At 47.9% G+C, this 22500-nt stretch overlaps 1 protein-coding gene across 1 annotated transcript in view; it reads right to left on the bottom strand.

The window, feature by feature from the left end:
• Positions 1-8975: 8975 nt before the first annotated feature.
• LOC110172068 (uncharacterized) overlaps positions 8976-22500 on the bottom strand; it is a 14187-nt gene continuing 662 nt past the window's right edge. The window contains exons 2-24 of the mRNA XM_055163915.1: positions 22168-22281; positions 21509-21558; positions 21333-21404; positions 20094-20209; positions 19338-19501; positions 18191-18256; positions 17842-18007; positions 17518-17600; positions 16493-16678; positions 15616-15649; positions 15356-15538; positions 15070-15321; positions 14072-14304; positions 13944-14002; positions 13707-13823; positions 13502-13624; positions 13261-13353; positions 13033-13109; positions 12857-12900; positions 12673-12716; positions 12470-12538; positions 11898-12048; positions 8976-9419 (exon numbers count right to left, since the gene is read on the bottom strand). Coding sequence (XP_055019890.1) covers positions 9285-9419; positions 11898-12048; positions 12470-12538; positions 12673-12716; positions 12857-12900; positions 13033-13109; positions 13261-13353; positions 13502-13624; positions 13707-13823; positions 13944-14002; positions 14072-14304; positions 15070-15321; positions 15356-15538; positions 15616-15649; positions 16493-16678; positions 17518-17600; positions 17842-18007; positions 18191-18256; positions 19338-19501; positions 20094-20209; positions 21333-21404; positions 21509-21558; positions 22168-22278 — 2628 coding nt within the window. The 5' untranslated portion in view covers positions 22279-22281 and the 3' untranslated portion in view covers positions 8976-9284. The remainder of the gene's footprint in view (positions 9420-11897; positions 12049-12469; positions 12539-12672; positions 12717-12856; positions 12901-13032; positions 13110-13260; positions 13354-13501; positions 13625-13706; positions 13824-13943; positions 14003-14071; positions 14305-15069; positions 15322-15355; positions 15539-15615; positions 15650-16492; positions 16679-17517; positions 17601-17841; positions 18008-18190; positions 18257-19337; positions 19502-20093; positions 20210-21332; positions 21405-21508; positions 21559-22167; positions 22282-22500) is intronic.

The raw sequence follows: 22500 nt of genomic DNA, 5'->3' as shown, positions 1-22500 counted from the left end.
ACAAGACTCTTCCTACAAGACTCTTCCTACAAGACTCTTCCTACAAGACTCTTCCTACAAGACTCTTCTACAAGACTCTTCTTCTCTACAAGACTCTTCCTTACAAGACTCTTCTACAAGACTCTTCCTACAAGACTCTTCCTACAAGACTCTTCCTACAAGACTCTTCCTACAAGACTCTTCCTACAAGACTCTCTACAAGACTCCTACAAGACTCTTCCTACAAGACTCTTCCTACAAGACTCTTCTACAAGACTCTTCCTACAAGACTCTTCCTACAAGACTCTTCCTACAAGACTCTTCCTACAAGACTCTTCCTACAAGACTCTTCTACAAGACTCTCCTACAAGACTCTTCCTACAAGACTCTTCCTACAAGACTCTTCCTACAAGACTCTTCTACAAGACTCTTCCTACAAGACTCTTCCTACAAGACTCTTCCTACAAGACTCTTCCTACAAGACTCTTCCTACAAGACTCTTCCTACAAGACTCTTCCTACAAGACTCTTCCTACAAGACTCTTCTACAAGACTCTTCTACAAGACTCTTCCTACAAGACTCTCTCCTACAAGACTCTTCCTACAAGACTCTTCTTCCTACAAGACTCTTCTACAAGACTTCTTCTACAAGACTCTTCTACAAGACTCTTCTACAAGACTCTTCTACAAGACTCTTCCTACAAGACTTCTCTTCCTACAAGACTCTTCCTACAAGACTCTTCCTACAAGACTCTTCTTCTACAAGACTCTTCCTACAAGACTCTTCTACAAGACTCTACAAGACTCTTCCTACAAGACTCTTCCTACAAGACTCTTCCTACAAGACTCTTCCTACAAGACTCTACAAGACTCTTCCTACAAGACTCTTCCTACAAGACTCTTCCTACAAGACTCTTCCTACAAGACTCTTCCTACAAGACTCTTCCTACAAGACTCTTCTACAAGACTCTTCTACAAGACTCTTCCTACAAGACTCTTCTACAAGACTCTTCTACAAGACTCTTCCTACAAGACTCTTCTACAAGACTCTTCCTACAAGACTCTTCCTACAAGACTCTTCCTACAAGACTCTTCTACAAGACTCTTCTTCTACAAGACTCTTCTACAAGACTCTTCCTACAAGACTCTTCCTACAAGACTCTTCCTACAAGACTCTTCTACAAGACTCTTCTACAAGACTCTTCTACAAGACTCTTCCTACAAGACTACAAGACTCTTCTACAAGACTCTTCCTACAAGACTCTTCGTACAAGACTCTTCCTACAAGACTCTTCCTACAAGACTCTTCCTACAAACCTCAGAAGAAACACACGGACTAATCCTGAAAAACAAGCCTCACTTCACTCTCAGGTTTAGAGTTAATTACTGGAAGTAAAAAGTGAATGAAAGTGAACTGTCAATCCAAACACCTACCTACTTGTACTTGTACTTGTACTTGTACTTGTACTTGTACTTGTCGACTTTCTCCACTGAGCAACTTGTGAAGTAGATTCAAGGAACATCTGAGGGGAGTGTTTTGGGGAGTGCTCCTGTCTGCTCCTCTGTAGTAGTAGTAGTAGTAGTACTCACCTCTGAGGTAGTAGTAGTAGTAGTACTCAGTAGCTCACCTCTGAGGTAGTAGTACTGCTAGTAGTAGTAGTAGTAGTAGTAGTAGTAGTAGTAGTAGTAGTAGTAGTAGTAGTAGTAGTAGTACTCACCTCTGAGGTAGTAGTACTGCAGTTGTTGTAGTGTTGTTGTAGTAGTAGTAGTAGTAGTAGTAGTAGTAGTAGTAGTAGTACTCACCTCTGAGGTAGTAGTACTGCAGGTGGTTGTGTTGTATTTGTTCGTACGTTTCTTTGGAGCAGATCTTGACTCCGTTTGGAAACAGAACGTCTCGTTTCCTCCGAACAAAAGCAGCTCCAGAGTCTGAGCGAAACACCAGCTCGTCTGACGAGAAACCACCAGAACCACCAGGAGAACCAGGAGAACCAGGAGAACCAGGAGAACCCTGAGGAGAACCAGGAGAACCCTGAGGAGAACCCTGAGGAGAACCCTGAGGAGAACCCTGAGGAGAACCCCAGGAGGGAACCCTGAGAGAGAACCCTGAGGAGAACCCAGAGGAGAACCCTGAGGAGAACCCTGAGGAGAACCCTGAGGAGAACCCTGAGGAGAACCCTGAGGAGAACCCTGAGGAGAACCCTGAGGAGAACCCTGAGGAGAACCATGGGCCCAGAACTTCCATGAGTCCAAGCCAAGATCCTGGTTTAGTCCATGGTCCAGGTCTGGACGTGAGGATGTGACGTCTGCAGGAAACACTGTGAAGACAAAACCAGAATTAAAACTGAAGGTCAGAGTCAGAGTCAGAGTCAGAGTCTACAGCTGTAACGATATCCAAGAGTCACGATACGATATCCAAGAGTCACGATACGATATCCAAGAGTCACGATACGATATCCAAGAGTCACGATACGATATCCAAGAGTCACGATACGATATCCAAGAGTCACGATACGATACATCAACCTGCCGAGGGACTGAAGATGGAAATGAGCCACGTTGGCTTTAATCTTTGCATATTTACATTTTTAATGTTCATTAATATGTATTGTCCCTTTACAAATAAATAAAATAAGAAATATCCAAGAGTCACGATACGATATCGTCACGGTCTGAACCGTACGATATTTACTGTGATATTTTGTGGAGGTTAAACAAACTGTTAATATTCGACTTTTTCCTCTTCAAATGTCTTGACAAGATTTAATCTAAAGAACTCAGAGTTAAAAATGTTAGAGCTGTTGTTTCTTCTTGTCGTCTGCAGTGAAATGGAGCAAAGGATCATGGGAAATGTAGTTTCCTCTGTGTTTTTAACTCTTCATTTAAACAAAGACACTTTTGTGATTTGATTTATTGTGATGATCCACCATGTTCCTGTGAAAACTCTGACGAGATCATCATGTTTCACCCTCCTCTCTCTCTCCTCTCCTCCTCCTCTTCCTCTCTTCCTCCTCTTCTCTCTTCTCCTCTCTCTCTCTTCCTCTCTTCCTCTCTTCCTCTTCTTCTTCTTCTTCTTCTCTCTTCTTTCTTTCTTCTGTGCATCATTTCCTGGTTGGAAAGTGAATCTCTAAATCTGTGACGCTGAAATCTAAATCAGGAACTAATCTGAGTCCAGACGATAAGACGCACAACAACACACAACACACACACACACACACACACACACACACACACACACACACAGACACACAACACACACACACACAAACACACACACACACACACACACACACACACACACACACACAACACACACACACACACACACACACAACACACACACACACACACACACACACACACACACACACACACAACACACACACACACACACACACACACACACACACACACACACACACACACACACACAACACACACACACACACACACACACACACACACACACACACACACACACACACACACACACACACACACACACACACACACACACACACACACACACACACACACACACACAACACACACACACACACACACACACACACACACACACACACACACACACAACACACACACACACACAACACACACACACACACAACACACACACACACACAACACACACACACACACACACACACACACAACACACACACACACACAACACACACACACACACACACACACACACACACACACACAACACACACACACACACAACACACACACACACACACACACACACACACACACACACACACACACACACACACACACACACAACACACACACACACACACACACACACACACACACACACACAACACACAACACACACACACACACACACAACACACACAACACACACACACACACACAACACACACACACACACACACACACACACACACAACACACACACAACACACACAACACACACACACACACACAACAACACAACACACAACACACACAACACACACACACACACACACACACACACAACACACACAACACACACACAACACACACACACACACACACACACACAACACACAACAATACACACACAACAACACACACAACACACACAAACACACACAACACACACACACACACAACAATACACACACAACACACACACACAACAATACACACAACACACAACACACACACACACACACAACACACAAACACACACACACAACAATACACACAACAACACACAACACACACACACACAACACACACACACACACACACACACACACACACACACACAACACACACACAAACACACACACACAACACACACAACAACACCACAACACACAACACACACACACACACACACTCCACACACACACACACACACACACAGTTGTAGGAGAGTTGTGTACTTGTGAAACTCGTGTGCTTCTTGGTGAGTCTGAGGTTGAGTTTTGAGTCTTTGGTCTAAAAGTTCCTGATGAGTTTAAAATGATACGAACCTGAGGAGACGAGGAGGAGTCCTGAGACCAGAACCTGGACCTGGACCTGGACCTGGACCTGGACCGTGGACCTCCAGAACGACGCCATGTTCCTCTGAAAGTCCTGCTTTAGTCTCACACTTTAGTCCTGGTTTGGTTCAGTTTAGTCCGACTCACAGGAAAAACAAAGACCAGCTGAAATCCTGGGTCTGGGTCCTGGTTTAGTCCTGGTTCAGTCTTGGCTCAGCCCTGGTTTAGTCCTGGTTTAGATCTAGTTTAGTCCTGGTTGAGTTCTTCTTGAGTTTCTGCTTCTGTCTTTTCACAAACAAAACTTTCATGTTGTACTTTCCATCGTGGTCCTCACATTGGTCTCTGGTCTTGGACTTCTGTGGGTCTTTTGAGTCCGGTTCTTAGTCCCAGATTTGGTAGTCCGTTTGACACATGGTCGGGTCTGTGGTCCGGACTGCTCCTGGTCTTGTGGTCTCAGCAGAGGTCCCTTTAGTCCGGACTTTCTTCCAGGACTGCGTCAGTACAAACTGGCCTCTGGTCCGGTCCTTGTTTTGGTCTCTGGTCTGGACTCCGATCTCTGGTCTGGTTCCCGGTCTAGACTCTGGTCTCTCTGTAGGTGCACAGGTGGGTCTTACTTGGTCTCTGGTCTGGACTCAGGTTTCCAGTCAGGTCTGTGGTCCGGTCTCTGGTCTGGACTCTGGTCTGTGGTCCGGTCTCTCGGTCTCTGGAGGTGTGGATCAGATGGGTCCTACTCAGCTCTGGTCTGGATCCTGGTCTGGACTCAGGTCTCTGGTCTCTGGTCTGGACTCAGGTCTCTGGTCTGGACTCTGGTCTGGAGTCTCTGGTCTCTGGTCTCTGGTCTGGACTCTGGTCTGGACTCTGGTCTCTCTGGTCTGGTCTCTCTCTGGTCTCTGGTCTGGACTCTCTCTGGTCTCTGGTCTGGTCTCGGTCTCTGGTCTGGACGGTCTCTGGTCTGGACTCTGGTCTCTGGTCTGGACTCTGGTCTGGACTCTGGTCTCTGGTCTGGACTCTCTCTGGACTCTGGTCTCTGGTCTCTGGTCTGGTCTGGTCTGGACTCTGGTCTCTGGTCTGGACTCTGGTCTCTGGTCTGGACTCTGGTCTGTGGTCCGGTCTCTCGGTCTCTGGTCTGTGGAGGTGTGGAGCAGATGGGTCTTACTCGGTCTCTGGTCTAATCCTCTTTGAGTCCAGGATCAGTGTCAGTCCTTCAGAGTCAGACTTACTCACCGAGCTGGACTCACCTGTGGCAGAGTGGTTAGCCCTCGCCTCACCGCGCCTCACCGCCCTCGCCTCACCGCCCTCGCCTCACCGCCCTCGCCTCACCGCGGGGTCACCGGTCCAAGTCCCCGCAGACTCACCTGCCCTCACCTGCCCCCGTGTGACCTGCACATTCAGCCTCCGCCCTTGGACCAGAGGGTTGCAGGTTCAGATCCTCGAGTTCCTGCTGAGACGAGTCCACATGTTCAACTTTATTAAAACAAACTCACGTTTGACGTTTTGTGTAGTTGTGTGTGTTTTGTGTAGTTGTGTGTGTTTTGTGTAGTTGTGTGTGTTTTGTGTAGTTGTGTGTGTTTTGTGTAGTTGTGTGTGTTGTGTGTGTGTGTTTTGTGTGTGTGTGTGTGTGTGTGTTGTGTGTTGTTGTGTGTAGTTGTGTGTGTTTTGTGTAGTTGTGTGTGTTTTGTGTAGTTGTGTGTGTTTTTGTGTAGTTGTGTGTGTTTTGTGTGGTTGTGTGTTGTGTGTGTTTTGTGTAGTTGTGTGTTGTGTGTGTTTTTGTGTCGTCCTCAGACTTTATTTTGCCCGTGTGTTTGGGTTCTGCGCTGGATCAGATTACAGATTATTCTAGAATAATCCCAAAACACAGCAGGTCCTAAATCCAAACTAAAAACAGACCCTGAACCGGTCCAAGGACAGACAGGGGCCAGAACCCAGACCAGAGACAGGACCAGAGACCAGACCAGAGACCAGACCAGAGACCAGACCCAGAAACAGACAGGTGGTCCAGACCAAAGACCAAAGACCAGACCAAAGACCAGACCCAGAAACAGACAGGTGGTCCAGACCAAAGACCAAAGCCCAGACCAAAGCCCAGACCCTGTGGTCCAGTGGAACTTGTTGTTTTACAGTTATATTATTGATAAATCTGAACGGTGGAGTTCTGATGTTTATTTAAACGGTTTTAGAATCATAGAAAAGTTTGGACATTTGTGCGACTTTTATTTAAATTTAAATAAGACACTTCACGTCATGAACGAGCAGATTTTCAGAATAAATTGTGGTTGTTTGTAATAATAAAATAATCAAACGAGTCGTAATTAAGTAAAACTTTTAAAAGTAAAGTAAAAATTATTTAGTTCCGTTTTATTAAAGTGGCATTTAGCTTCGTTAGCATTAGCCCGTTAGCATTAGCCCGTTAGCATTAGCCCGTTGCAGAAACTTGATCTTTGTAGAATTTCCGTGTCGTTGTTCTGTTCCACTTACCTCAAAATATCATCAGCTGTGCACTTTCAACGAGAACTTTTATAGTTTTATCAGGTGTAAAGTTACTTTAAACTGAAAAAGTGTTAAAAATATAAACTTTGTGTTATTTCTGAGCCGCTGCTTTAGCTTCTGCTGAGTCATTCTTCACTCACATCAATTTAATCAAGTTCAGTTTAATTTTGTGATTTGGAAAATGTGAAATAAATCACTCCAGAATGAGAGAATAAGTATATATTCAAGAAGATGATTATGAAACAGATATAAATATAAATATAATAGTGTGGAAACAGAAGTATTAAGTGTTTATTTTCTCATGAATCACACTGGACTTTACGTGAAATACAAGTTAATAGTTTTGTTAGTTTAGATTAAAAATCACAGTAAATATCATGAAAATATTGTATTATTCCTCTGAAATACCAAAATATAAAAGGACAAATACTGAACCTGATCATTTCTGTGGGAAAGTAGGAGATCAGAATTTCAAAATCAAAAACTGGAACATTCCTGATTTTTTCTTGGTGGTTGGAAATAATAAAATTGTGAAACGAGTGAATAATTCAGGAAACATGTGAAACGTGAGTCAGTGTTGTCACGTTTTCGTTGGGTTTTGGTCGTTTTTAAGCAGCTTTTCTTTATTTTATTGAAACAAATGTCAGTTTATGTTTTTTTTTTTCAGATTGGTCAAAAATAGAGACACGTGGGACATTTCTTATATAAAACTGGGACAAATCAGAATTTCAAAGGTGTGGCTGGAAATCTGAACACAGACTCCAGGCGGTGGAAGTGTCTTGCTCGAGGACGTGAGGTTCTGGGGTAGAGCGGCGTCCGACTCCAGAGGGTTGGTGGTTCGATTCCTCAGTGACACGTCGGTGTTTGGCTCGGTCTGGTCTGAGGTTAAACTCCGGGGGGTGATCCTCAGAGACTTAATCAGATTTACACAGCAGGGGGCGCTGGGATTAGACCTGAACACAGACCAGAGACCACCAGAGACCCAGAGACCAGAGACAGAGACCAGAGACCAGAGACCAGAGACCACAGAGACCACAGAGACCAGAGACACAGAGACCAGAGACCAGAGACAGAGACCAGAGACAGAGACCAGAGACCACAGAGACCAGAGACCACAGAGACCAGAGACCAGAGACCAGAGACCACAGAGACCAGACCCAGAGACCAGACCAGAGACCAGACAGAGACCAGACCAGAGACCAGAGACCAGAGACCAGACCAGAGACCCAGAGACCACAGAGACCAGAGACCACCAGAGAGACCAGAGACAGAGACCACAGAGACCACAGAGACCAGAGACCAGAGACCAGAGACCAGAGAGACCCAGAGACCAGAGACCAGAGACCAGAGACCAGAGACCAGAGACAGAGACCAGAGACCAGACCAGAGACACAGAGACCAGAGACCACAGAGACCAGAGACCAGAGACCACAGAGACCAGAGACCAGACCAGAGACCAGAGACCAGAGACCAGACAGAGACCAGAGACAGAGACCAGAGACCCAGAGACCAGAGACCACAGAGACCAGACCAGAGACCAGAGACCAGACCAGAGACCAGAGACCAGACCAGAGACCAGAGACCAGAGACCAGAGACCAGAGACCAGAGACAGGACCAAAGAAAGACCAGAGAAAGACCAGAGAGAAGACCAAATCAGAGTCTAACAAGGGCCAATAAAGTCTTGGTTCAGTCTTGGTTCAGTTCAGATTCAGTCCAGGTCTTTGTCCAGGTCTTTGTCCAGGTCTTTGTCCAGGTCTTTGTCCAGGTCTTTGTCCAGGTCTTTGTCCGTACAGGAAGAACATAAGGACACAGAAAGTGTCCCAGTGACCTTTAACCTGAGCTTTAAGACTCAGACACTCTCAATTAATCACATTAAAACAGAGAGCATCATGGGAAACGGAGTCCCAGCCTCGTCCTGGTCCGGTCCTGGTCCGGTCCTGGTCTTGAAGAGACGATCAGGGTGAAATAAAAACACATGAAACACAATTGTTTTCTCACATTTATTATTAATAAATTAATTAAGACTAAATCCTTCATAAAAAATAAAAATAAAAACAAACAAAAAAAAACTACAAGAGTTCATTCACACAGTCCTGGTGTAGTTCCTGGTCTTGGTCCTGGTCTTGGTCCTGGTTCAGTCCCTGGTCTTGGTCCTGGTCTTGGTCCTGGTCTTGGTCCTGGTCTTGGTCCTGGTCTAGTCCTGGTTCAGTCCCTGGTCTTGGTCCTGGTCTTGGTCTTGGTCCTGGTCTTGGTCCTGGTCCAGTCCCTGGTCTTGGTCCTGGTCTTGGTCCTGGTCTAGTCCTGGTTCAGTCCCTGGTCTTGGTGCAGTTTCAGGACCAGACTCTTGATTTCTTCTCGTTTGTTCCGGACTTGTTGTCGTGGAAACCAGGTCTCGAGTCTCACGGGGAGGTCAAAGTTCACCACAGGGTTCTGAACAGAAAGAATCACAAAGAGTCAGATGCCCTCCCCGTGTGTGTATAGTGTGTGTGTGCATAGTGTGTGTGTGTGTGTGTGTAGTGTGTGTGTGTGTGTGTGTGTGCTTGTCAGCTGGAGGAAGGTGTGTGTGTGTGTGTGTGTGTGTGTGTGTGTTGTGTGTGTGTGTGTGTACCTAGGTGTGTGTGTGTGTGTGTGTCTCACCTGGAGGAAGGTGTGTGTGTGAAGTGTGTGTGTGTGTGTGTTCTCACCTGGAGGAAGTGTGTGTGTGTGTGTGTGTGTGTGGTGTGTGTGTGTGTGTGTGTGTGTGTCACCTGGAGGAAGGTGTGTGTGTGTGTGTGTGTGTCTCACCTGGAGGAAGTGTGTGTGTGTGTGTGTGTGTGTGTGTGTGTGTAAGTGTGTGTGTGTGTGTGTCACCGTGTGTGTGTGTGTGTGTGTGTCTCACCTGGAAGTGTGTGTGTGTGTGTGTGTGAGTGTGTGTGTGTGTGTGTGTGTGTCTCACCTGGAGGAAGGTGTGTGTGTGTGTGTGTGTACTGTGTGTGTGTGTGTGTCTCACCTGGAGGAAGGTGTGTGTGTGTGTGTGTGTGTGTGTGTGTGTGTCTCACCTGGAGGAAGGTGTGTGTGTGTGTGTGTGTGTCTCACCTGGGGAAGTGTGTGTGTGTGTGTATAGTGTGTGTGTTGTGTCACTGGAGGAAGTGTGTGTGTGTGTGTGTGTGTGTGTGTGTCTCACCTGGAGGAAGTGTGTGTGTGTGTGTGTGTGTCTCACCTGGGGAAGTGTGTGGTGTGTGTGTGTGTGTGTGTGTGTGTGTGTCTCACCTGGAGGAAGGTGTGTGTGTGTGTGTGTGTGTATAGTGTGTGTGTGTGTGTCTCACCTGGAGGAATGTGTGTGTGTGTGTGTAGTGTGTGTGTGTGTGTGTGTCTCACCTGGAGGAAGGTGTGTGTGTGTGTATGTGTGTGTCTCACCTGGAGGAAGGTGTGTGTGTGTGTGTGTGTCTCACCTGGAGGAAGGTGTGTGTGTGTGTGTGTGTGTGTTCTCACCTGGAGGAAGTGTGTGTGTTGTCTCACCTGGAGAAGGTGTGTGTGTGTGTGTGTGTGTGTGTCTCACCTGGAGGAAGGTGTGTGTGTATGTGTGTGTGTGTGTCTCACCTGGAGGAAGGTGTGTGTGTGTGTGTGTGTGTGTGTGTGTGTGTGTCTCACCTGGAGGAAGGTGTGTGTGTGTGTGTGTGTGTCTCACCTGGAGGAAGGTGTGTGTGTGTGTGTGTATAGTGTGTGTGTGTGTCTCACCTGGAGGAAGTGTGTGTGTGTGTGTGTGTGTGTGTGTGTGTCTCACCTGGAGGAAGGTGTGTGTGTGTGTGTGTGTGTGTGTCTCACCTGGAGGAAGGTGTGTGTGTGTGTGTGTGTGTGTGTCTCACCTGGAGGAAGGTGTGTGTGTGTGTGTGTGTCTCACCTGGAGGAAGGTGTGTGTGTGTGTGTGTGTGTGTGTGTGTGTGTGTCTCACCTGGAGGAAGGTGTGTGTGTGTGTGTGTGTCTCACCTGGAGGAAGGTGTGTGCGTGTGTGTGTGTGTGTGTGTGTGTCTCACCTGGAGGAAGGTGTGTGTGTGTGTGTGTGTGTGTCTCACCTGGAGGAAGGTGTGTGCGGTGTGTGTGTGTGTGTATGTGTGTGTGTGTGTCTCACCTGGAGGAAGGTGTGTGTGTGTGTGTGTGTGTGTAGTGTGTGTGTGTGTCTCACCTGGAGGAAGGTGTGTGGTGTGTGTGTGTGTGTGTGTGTCTCACCTGGAGGAAGGTGTGTGTGTGTGTGTGTGTGTGTGTGTGTGTGTGTGTGTGTCTCACCTGGAGGAAGGTGTGTGTGTGTGTGTGTGTGTATAGTGTGTGTGTGTCTCACCTGGAGGAGGTGTGTGTGTGTGTTGTGTGTGTGTGTGTGTCTCACCTGGAGGAAGGTGTGTGTGTGTGTGTGTGTGTGTGTGTCTCACCTGGAGGAAGGTGTGTGTGTGTGTGTGTGTGTGTGTGTGTGTCTCACCTGGAGGAAGGTGTGTGTGTGTGTGTGTGTGTGTGTGTGTCTCACCTGGAGGAAGGTGTGTGTGTATTGTGTGTGTGTGTGTGTGTGTCTCACCTGGAGGAAGGTGTGTGCGTGTGTGTGTGTGTGTGTGTCTCACCTGGAGGAAGGTGTGTGTGTGTGTGTGTGTGTATAGTGTGTGTGTGTGTGTGTGTGTCTCACCTGGAGGAAGGTGTGTGTGTGTGTGTGTGTGTGTGTCTCACCTGGAGGAAGGTGTGTGTGTGTGTGTCTCACCTGGAGGAAGGTGTGTGCGTGTGTGTGTGTGTGTGTCTCACCTGGAGGAAGGTGTGTGTGTGTGTGTGTGTGTCTCACCTGGAGGAAGGTGTGTGTGTGTGTGTGTGTGTGTCTCACCTGGAGGAAGGTGTGTGTGTGTGTGTCTCACCTGGAAGGTGTGTGTGTGTGTGTGTGTGTGTGTGTCTCACCTGGAGGAAGGTGTGTGCGTACTGGAGCAGATAAACTCCACAGTCGGAGCTGTTGTCTTGTTGTGGAACTTTACAGTTTGAGCTTTTCATCGAGTCGGAGGAAAAAAGACGCCGAGAACCTCGACGCACCTCCCACTCCACCTGCAGGTAACTACGGCAACAAGAACACACCTGTAAGCCCCTCCCACTCCACCTGCAGGTAACTACGGCAACAAGAACACACCTGTAAGCCCCTCCCACTCCACCTGCAGGTAACTACGGCAACAAGAACACACTGTAAGCCCCTCCCACTCCACCTGCAGGTAACTACGGCAACAAGAACACACACGTAAGCCCCTCCCACTCCACCTGCAGGTAACTACGGCAACAAGGACACACACGTAAGCCCCTCCCACTCCACCTGCAGGTAACTACGGCAACAAGGACACACACGTAAGCCCCTCCCACTCCACCTGCAGGTAACTAGGGCAACAAGGACACACGTAAGCCCCGCCCACTCCACCTGCAGGTAACTACGGCGACACAGTGACATTAAAGGAGCAGTGCGTGACTTTTGAGTAGAGCAGACTCACTCTCGCAGCAGCCTGCAGACCGTCTCATGGTACGAGAGCTTCAACGAGTCCATCACCAGAAGACACGGACTGAAACGAGACCAGAGCAGGACTGAAAACAGGACTAAAACAGGTCTGAACCAGGACTAGACCAGGACTAAAAACAGGACTAAACCAGGACTAAAACAAGACTAATAACAGGACTAAAGTAAAAGGATCATTACCGTTTTAAGACCTTGTTTTTCCTGCAGCCCTTCAGTGTGCACTCCTGAAAACAAACACAGACATGTAACTTTAAATCCTGCAGCACAGGGGTCAGGGGTCAGGGGTCAGGGGTCAGGGGTCGGGGGTCGGGGGTCAGGGGTCAGGGGTCATTAGGGTTGAGAATATAAAATAGTTGTTATTTACCGGTGGAGTCTGTGGGCGCAAACCAAACCCAGGCCTCACTGCGTCTGAAAACACCAGAACAAAACACAAACCAGCTTCACTAAACTATAGTCCTGGTCTGGTCCTGGTCCTGGTCTGGTCCTGGTCTGGTCCTGGTCTGGTCTGGTCCTGGTCTGGTCCTGGTCTGGTCCTGGTACCTGAGCAGGGTTTGAAGTCCTGGTGTTTGGGCTCCTCGAGTCCAGGAAAACACACGAGCACCAAGAACCAGTGAGACCTGAAGAGACACGACAAGTTCAGAGAAACACACGAGACCCAGACCCGGACCCAGACCCCCCAGACCCAGACCCAGACCCGGACCCAGACCCGGACCCAGACCCGGACCCGGACCCGACCCAGACCCGGACCCGGACCGAGTTGGTACTTACTCTTGATTGACAGGCACAAAGAGGAAGTCCTTGTTGAAAATGTCCACGTTCCTGGTCCAGGTTTTGACTCTCCGGTGCCTCGTGTGGCGATCTCTGAAAACACAACGACACTTAGAGGAACGCCAGAGCACAGACGCGCCTCGTAACTCTGAGTGTGAGGTCCGGAGCCGGTCCGGAGCCGGTCCGGAGCCGGTCCGGAGCCGGTCCGGAGCCGGTCCGGAGCCGGTCCGTGTGGACTTACGGCACAGAGGCGGGGTCGTCTTCTCCCGCCGCTCGTCTCTTACTGAGCTGTTTGTAAAAGAAGCTGCTGAAGACGTGGCTCCTGTGGGCCACAGCGCCCCCTACACCCTCCAGCACCAAGTACCTGACACACACAACAGGACAACACGGGAACTGCAGCAGAATGTGCCGGAATGTGGCTTTAACGGGACCAGGGTGACACTGACTTGAGGTAGAAGTCGATGATGACGTCGTTGAGGAACTGTCCTGGACTCAGACACAGAAGGTCCTCAGAACTCACAGAGATGCCCCCTCTAGAGGGCGCCGCGGGGTACTGCATCAGCCTGCAACAGGAAAACAGGACTAGACCGGGACTAGACCGGGACTAGACCGGGACTAGACCGGGACTAGACCGGGACTGGACTCAAACTCAAACTGAGGAAAATAAAAACACTTTACATCACCTGGAGGGAAACTTCTGAGCTCCAGACCTGAGCCTGGACCTGGTCCTCACAACTCCAACCTGAAACACACACACCGTTACACACAAACCGTTACAGGGGGGGCCCTGACACACATGTGGGCGTCTGACCTGGTCGACTGTCGTCTTCTTCTTTTGGCCGAGCAGGTGCAGCAGGTGTGAGTCGACAGGTGCGGGGCAGGTGTGGACCAGGACTAGACCCTGACTCCAGTCTAAAGGTCCCGATCCGGATCTAGACCTGGACCTTCTGTAGTCTCCGGAGTCCAAGACCGACAAGACCAGAGCAGAGTCCAAGTCCGAGAGCTGCTCCTTCAGAACCAGAAGAACCACACAGCAGACCGGGTCTAGACCAGAGACCAGAACAAAGACCGGGTCAGACCAGAGACCAGAACAAAGACCGGGTCAGACCAGAGACCAGAACAAAGACCGGGTCAGACCAGAGACCAGAACAAAGACCGGGAGACCAGAGACCGGGTCTAGACCAGAGACCAGAACAAAGACCGGGTTAGGCCAGAGACCAGAGATTGGAGACCAGAGTTAGACCCTGTTTTTTTTTTGGTCCAGTTTTAGTCCCTACTCAAATCCCTGGTTTAGTCCAGTTTTAGTCCTGCTTAGTCCCAGTTCTAGTCCGGTCTTACCTGTGGGTCAGTGGGTCTGGTCGTGGGTCGGTGGGTCTGGTTCTGGTCTGGTTCTGGTCTGGTTCTGGTCTTACCTGTGGGTCAGTGGGTCTGGTCGTGGGTCTGGTGTTCTGGTCTGGTTCTGGTCTTACCTGCGGTGGTCGGTGGGTCTGGTCGTGGGTCGGTGAGTCTGGTTCTGGTCTGGTTCTGGTCTTACCCGCGGGTCGGTGGGTCTGGTCGTGGGTCGGTGGGTCTGGTTCTGGTCTGGTTCTGGTCTTACCCGCGGGTCGGTGGATCTGGTCGTGGGTCGGTGGGTCTAGTTCTGTCTGGTCGGTGGGTCTGGTTCTGGTCTGGTTCTGGTCTTACCCGCGGGTCGGTGGGTCTGGTCGTGGGTCGGTGAGTCTGGTTCTGGTCTGGTTCTGGTCTTACCTGTGGGTCAGTGGGTCTGGTCGTGGGTCGGTGGGTCTGGTTCTGGTCTGGTTCTGGTCTTACCCGCGGGTCGGTGGATCTGGCTCAGTTCGACGTGCAGAAGCTTCGATTGGGCGTCGCTGATCCACAGGAAGAGCAGCGAGGGGGCGGGGCCTGAGGGGCTGTGGGAGGGGTCAGAGAAGAGAGTCCCGCCCCTGGCCACGCCCCCGTCCCACAGACCGAACGCTTTGACCTGAGACGCCACGACACACAAGTCCACCGAAGACCCCAGACCAGGACTGAGACTAGGACCAGGACTGAGACCAGGACCAGGACCTAAAGTCAGACCAGAGATCAGAGTCAGAAAAGCCTTTTTCCCCTCGTCTGAAGTGTCGCTGAGGATTATGCTCCTCGTCGTTTCCTTTAAGTTTTGTTTTTCTTGAGTTGTGGATAAATTTTTCATGTTTGGATTTTTTTTTTTTCTTTGTGGATTTTGTTGAAGATTTGGTGATGAGACATTTATAGATAAACATGAACCTGGAGTTCCACAGATCTACAGCAGGAGAACGTCAGAGTGAGAGGGACATTAAAGCCACACTGCGGAACCTTCCTGCTGTTGTGTGAAGTTACCTCTGAGGGGGATGGAGATGCTGCTCTCTGTGATCTGAAACACAAACCACAACAAGAAACACTTTTATTTACACATATATTTGACCTGGTTTAGTCCGTGTTTTATTCCTGTTTTAGTCCTGGTTTAGTCCTGGTTTACTCCTGGTTTACACCGGGTTTTAGACCGGGTTTAGACCTGTTTTAGTCCCGGTTTAGTCCATGTTTTCCCACAGTCTTGGGGTTTTTCTCTAAACAAAGTGAAGGTGGAAAACATGTGTGAGACATTAGACCCTGAAGGACTGAGGGACCCCAGAACCTGGTCTAGATCCAGGAGCAGAACATGGAAAGGCCCAGAGAGAGCCAAGACCAACACGGAGACCAAGAGGAGGAGGAGGAGGAGGAGGGGTGAGGGTTCAACCGCCCTCTGCCCCTGTGCCTTTGAGCAAGACTCTGAGCTCTGCACAGTCTGAGACCAAAAACAAGACTCAAACACAGAGCTCAGGCTGAGACCTGGTTTAGACCTGGTTTAGACCTGGTTTAGACCTGGTTTAGACCTGGTTTAGTCCTGGTTTAGTCCTGGTTTAGTCCTGGTTTAGTCCTGGTTTACCTGGTTTAGACCTGGTTTAGACCTGGTTTAGTCCTGGTTTAGTCCTGGTTTAGACCTGGTTTAGACCTGGTTTAGAGCTGGTTTAGACCTGGTTTAGACCTGGTTTAGAGCTGTTTTAGTCCTGGTTTAGACCTGGTTTAGTCCTGAACCACTGAGGATGACACAGATATAAAGACACATGGGAAAATAAAAATAAAGTTCTTCTGTTTAATGTGTAAAATCACAGACGGGTTTATAAAGTTTTATAAAGTTTTATGGAGTGTGGAGACTCCGACTGGACTCTGGACTCACCGTGATTTTACCTCCGGCCTCGGCTCTGGACAAACCCAAGTGGAAGGAGGAGAAATCCAACTGCAGGAAGGAGGGAGGAGGAGCGGAGGAGTGTGGAGGAGACGAGGAGACAGAAGAGGAGAGGGAGGAGGAGAGGGAGGAGGAGAGGGAGGAGGAGAGGGAGGAGGAGAGGGAGGGAGCGACCGCCTGGAACAGACAAAACACAAAACTGTAAATACATGAATGAAACGAGGAGGAGACAGAGAACAGTGTGTCCCCACGTTTGACTTCCCCAAATATAAAACTTTTTAAAGACCTTTTTTAAGATCACTTACTGTATTTTCTGCACTATTATTCGCTCTGGATTATAAGACGCTCTGTCATTAAATGGTTTATTTTTGAACTTTTTTCCCAAATAAACCTGGTGGGACTTTAAAGGAAACCCAACAGTGTGATGGGTCAGTGGTTTTGTTTGTTTGTTCACGGTGACTCTGGGCTTTGTTCAGTTGTAGCGCGCGGTTGTTTTTTGCTGTGGTTAGAGGCTTAAGAGCGCGACTAATAAGCCAGAAAATACAGTAGATAAAAATGAAGACCAACATCGCACCAGTTACATGGGCGAAAAACACCAGATCCAACTCCAGTAATGACCAAACAACTACAGTCACTGAGGATTAAACCTGCACTTCCTCCTGATCCATCGTCTTCCTCCACCGGACTCATCGTTTACTCACTGACGCCGCCGCCGCCGCCGCCGCCACAGACTCCAGATCAGACGTTCTTTCACGTTACACGATTTCACGATTTCACATTGTTGTTGTTTTTTTTCCTCTCTCTGTTTAAGGTTGAACTGCAGGGCAGGTGAGTTTAACAAAAAAAATAGGCTAAAGAAATTTAAGACCTTTGTGAAAAAAATTAAACTTGGACAACAGAATTTAAGACTTTTTAAGACTTTTAAGACCCGACAGCTGCTCTGGAGAAGAAGAGAGGTGGAGGAGAAAAAAGCCTGAAGGTTCTGGTCTTGTGTGTCTCACCTGTACGTCTCTCACCTGCGTTTGCTCGGAGCGCTCTGATTGGTCGCTCCTGATGATGTCACTCTGCTCCTCTTCCTCCTCTTCACTCGACAAAACAACTGCAAACACAAACAAACACAAACAAACACAAATAAACACACAAAAACATCAACAAACAAACAAACCACAACAAGGTCTCGTTTAGTCTTTTTTTTGTCCCTGGTTCAGTCCTGGTTCAGTCCTGGTTCAGTCCTGGTTCAGTCCTGGTTCAGTCCTGGTTCAGTCCTGGTTCAGTCCTGGTTCAGTCCTGGTTCAGTCCTGGTTCAGTCCTGGTTCAGTCCTGGTTCAGTCTGGACTCACTGGGCTCAGAGCTGGCCGTAGTCCTGGTCTTGGTCCGGTTCTGGTCCCGGTTCTGGTCCTGGGTTCTGTGGGTCCTGCTGTGAGTCCGGTTTTGTTTCTTTTCTTTAAACTGTTTCCACTTGAGTCTCTGTTTCTCTCGGACGTCGCTGAGCTCGGACCAGCCGCTCTGCAAACATCAAACTCAACTGAAACCACGAGAACATCTGAGGAGAACCGCTGGAGAACATCTGAGGAGAACCGCTGGAGAACATCTGAGGAGAACCGCTGGAGAACATCTGAGGAGAACCGCTGGAGAACAGCTCTGAGGGACACGTTTGGACCTAGAACATGAAGGTGAAATAAAAATCACCTGTTGTGTTGGAGCAGGAGGAGCAGGAGGAGCAGGAGGAGCAGCTCTGTCTGAGGACAACACACTCTGGAAACACAAAAACAAAACAAAACACACCTGAGGCTTTTGGTTTAACTGCTGTAACTCTCTGCTCCTCTGATCTGATCTGTTCTTCTGTTCTCATGTTCTTCTGTTCTCATGTTCTCATGTTCCTCGACACTCACACCTGGAGTTGTGTTTTCTTCACACACTCAGTGTAAACAGACTCATAATAAAGACATGTGAATGAAACAAACACAACTGCAGATCTGAGTGTGACCAGGACCAACGAACAAGAGAACAACAGGACATCAGAACATCAGAACATCAGAACATCAGAACAACAGAACAACAGAACAACAGAACAACAGAACAACAGAACAACAGAAACAGAACATCAGAACAACAGAACAAGAGAACAACAGAACAACAGAACAGAACAGGACAACAGAACAACAGAACATCAGAACAACAGAACATCAGAACAACAGAACAACAGAACATCAGAACATGGATCAAAGCTCAGAATCAGTTTGTTTGATTTAAAATAAAACATGAATCTGTCAGAATTTACTTTTTAGGCCAAAATAATGAAACATTTTCAGAAGAGAAAAAGGTGAAACATGAAGTGTCCTGAGCGAGTCTCAGAACATCAGCTCTGTCAGGACGCTGTGGACAGTGGGCGGAGCCTCGTACAGGCTCGGACTGTGGGGAGGGTTTGAACAGGACCAGGACAGATCACTGGATTATTCAAACATGCATGACGAGGAACAACGTTAGAACATAAGAGACAGTTTTAGAATAACTCTCTTTAAAACCTTAGAGCCTGGTCAGAGGTCAAAGGTCAGGTCATGGTCAGGGTCAGGAGAACCTCGCTGGAGGAGGTGAGAGGTCAGAGGTCATGGTCAGGGTCAGGAGAACCTCGCTGGAGGAGGTCAGAGGTCAGAGGTCATGGTCAGGGTCAGGAGAACCTCGCTGGAGGAGGTCAGAGGTCAGGGTCAGGAGAACCTCGCTGGAGGAGGTCAGAGGTCAGAGGTCAGGGTCAGGAGAACCTCGCTGGAGGAGGTGAGGGGGAAACACAGGGAGAACATGCAAACTCCACCCTCCAGGAACCATCGCTGTGTCTCACCTTCTCCTTCTTTGGCGTTTCCTGAGTCCTGGAGCACTTCCTGTCTGCAGGTGAACTCCCATGATGCCGTTGTGCTCGGAGGTCGTGCAGAGGGTCGAGAGGGCGGGCGGGAGGGGGGCGGTGCGAGGGGGGCGGCGCGGCGAGGGGGGGCGGCGAGCTCCGGTCTGAAGAGGAGGAGCAACACTTCAATAAAAAACACTTCAATGACTCTGACCACGAGCAGCAGGTCACATGTTCTTCTAAACTCAAACACAAATGTGAAGTTTGTGTTCGGGAAAGTCACAGATTTTACTCGAGTAAAAGTTTGTTTCTGTGTCTGTGTTTGTTACAGCTCCTTCTGATCAGATTTGGTTTGGTGGATTTTGTTTGTTTTTTCAGGTTTTTTCACATTTACTAAAATTCCAGCTCAGATGTGACGCCCACAGTGACTCTTTAAGTTACTCTGACTTCAGGAGTACTTTTCCCAAATACTTTTTACTTTGACATGAGTCACACTGAACCATCACACTTGTAGTTCACCACTTTGTACTTGAATAACATTATTATTTAATCATGAATGAGAGTTTTCAGAAGAGTCTCCACAGAGCAGAAAGTGTAAGAGCACAGTGCCACCTACAGGCCGCAGCAGGTAAACGCAGCTCTGACTCCACAACAGACTCAGCACTTTTATTCACTTTTATTCACTTTTATTCACTTTGTCTAAATGAATCTGTGAACATGAATGTGATCAGACGTACATGAGCGGATGAGTCTGACCTGAGACACTCGACGGTTTTGGAGGAGAATCCAAACTTTTGTCATTTTTCACGTCGACTGAAGAGACTGAAGCCCGAGGAGAGAGGAGACGATCTGAGGCTCGTTTGGGACGCCACCTACACAACAACACACACAACACACACACACACACACAACACAACACAACACAACACACACACAACACACACAACACACACAACAACACAACACACACACACACACACACAACACACAACACACACAACAACACAACAACACAACACACACAACACACACACAACACACACACACACACACACACACACAACAACACAACACACACACACACAACAACACACACAACAAACACACAACAACACACAACACACACAAACACACAACACACACAACAACACACACACAACACACACACAACACACACACACACACACACACACACACACACAACACAACACACACACACACAACAACAACACACACAACACACACAACACACAACAACACACACAACACACACACACACAACAACACAACAACACACAACACACACACAACACACACACACACACAACAACACAACACACAACAACACACAACAACACACACACACACACACACAACACACACAACACACACAACACAACACACAACACACAACACACACACAACACACAACACACACACACACAACACACACACACAACACACAACACACACACACACACACACACACAACACACACAAACAACACACACAACACACAACACACACACACACACACACACAACACACACAACACACACAACACACAACAACACACACAACACACAAACACACAACACACACAACACACACAACACACAACAACACACACAACACACACACACACAACACACACACAACACACACACACACAACACACAACAACACACACAACAACACAACACACAACACACACAACACACACAACACAACACACACACACAACACAACACACACAACACACACAACAACACACACAACACAACACACAACACACACACAACACAGTCAGACAGAACACACACAATCAAACAACAGGATGAATAACAAGAGAAGAAGTAGTAGTTGTAGTTGTAGTAGTAGTAGTAGTAACAGTAGTAGCAGTAGTAGTAGCAGTAGTAGTATTATTAGTGAGTATTATAATAGTAGTGACAGTTTTCTTATTTCTAGTCCAAGTTCTTTTAAAACAGCACTGACCCGTTAGAAAAAGTCTCAGTGGGTTTGGGTTCGACTCGGGGTTTGAGATGGATTTTCAGAGTGTTTCTTTCTCTGAAAAAAGAAAAAAGAAATAATAAAGAAATAATAAATAATATTTGACAAAGTGTGGAGGGGTTTAATTTGCATTTGAGTTTAGACACAGACACCAGACTGACCGGTTTGAGCTGCTCCCACCGACATTCCTGTCTCTGAACGAGGAAAAACTCTGAAACAAACACAAAAATACCACCTTAAACATGTTCATATACTGATAATACCACCTTAAACATGTTCATACACTGATAATACCACCTTAAACATGTTCATACACTGATAATACCACCTTAAACATGTTCATACACTGATAATACCACCTTAAACATGTTCATACACTGATAATACCACCTTAAACATGTTCATACACTGATAATACCACCTTAAATATTGAGTCATATCTTTGTTCTATCAGTTTTACAGAAAAACTTTTCCTTCTGTTTTGGACCAAACTCTGCAGATGTTTGGAGATGTTTGGAGACGTTTGGAGACGATTGGAGGAAGGACCCACAGACCGTCCCTTCATTATTCGAGTATTCGAGTATTCACACGTCGTGTTCTGCTCTCGTACACAAACACTTCCACCTTAATGTGGCTGTAGAGTGTGAAAGGTTCCACCTTCAGAGTGTGTGCAGAGTGTGAAAGGTTCCACCTTCAGAGTGTGTGCAGAGTGTGAAAGGTTCCACCTTCAGAGTGTGTGTGAAAGGTTCCACCTTCAGAGTGTGTGCAGAGTGTGAAAGGTTCCACCTTCAGAGTGTGTGCAGAGTGTGAAAGGTTCCACCTTCAGAGTGTGTGCGTGGTCCTGGAGTCTGGACAGGGGGGAGGTCATCTGCACCGAGTCTGAGTTCGAGTCCGACGGAGCTCTGCGAGGAATCTTAAACGGGAACGACATCTCCTGAAACCACAAAGACCAGGTACACACACCAGGTAAACCACAACACACACCAGGTAAACCACAACACACACCAGGTAAACCACAACACACACCAGGTAAACCACAACACACACCAGGTAAACCACAACACACACCAGGTAAACCACAACACACACAAAAAGCGACAATTACAAACACACAGAGTAACACAGGTGTAATTACACAGTCCTGGTTTAGACC

The sequence above is a fragment of the Boleophthalmus pectinirostris genome, unplaced genomic scaffold, assembly GCF_026225935.1.
Source record: "Boleophthalmus pectinirostris isolate CB_2022bp ecotype Guang Dong unplaced genomic scaffold, ASM2622593v1 HiC_scaffold_11, whole genome shotgun sequence".
NCBI lineage: Eukaryota > Metazoa > Chordata > Actinopteri > Gobiiformes > Gobiidae > Boleophthalmus > Boleophthalmus pectinirostris.
This window is presented reverse-complemented; position numbering and strand designations above follow the sequence as displayed.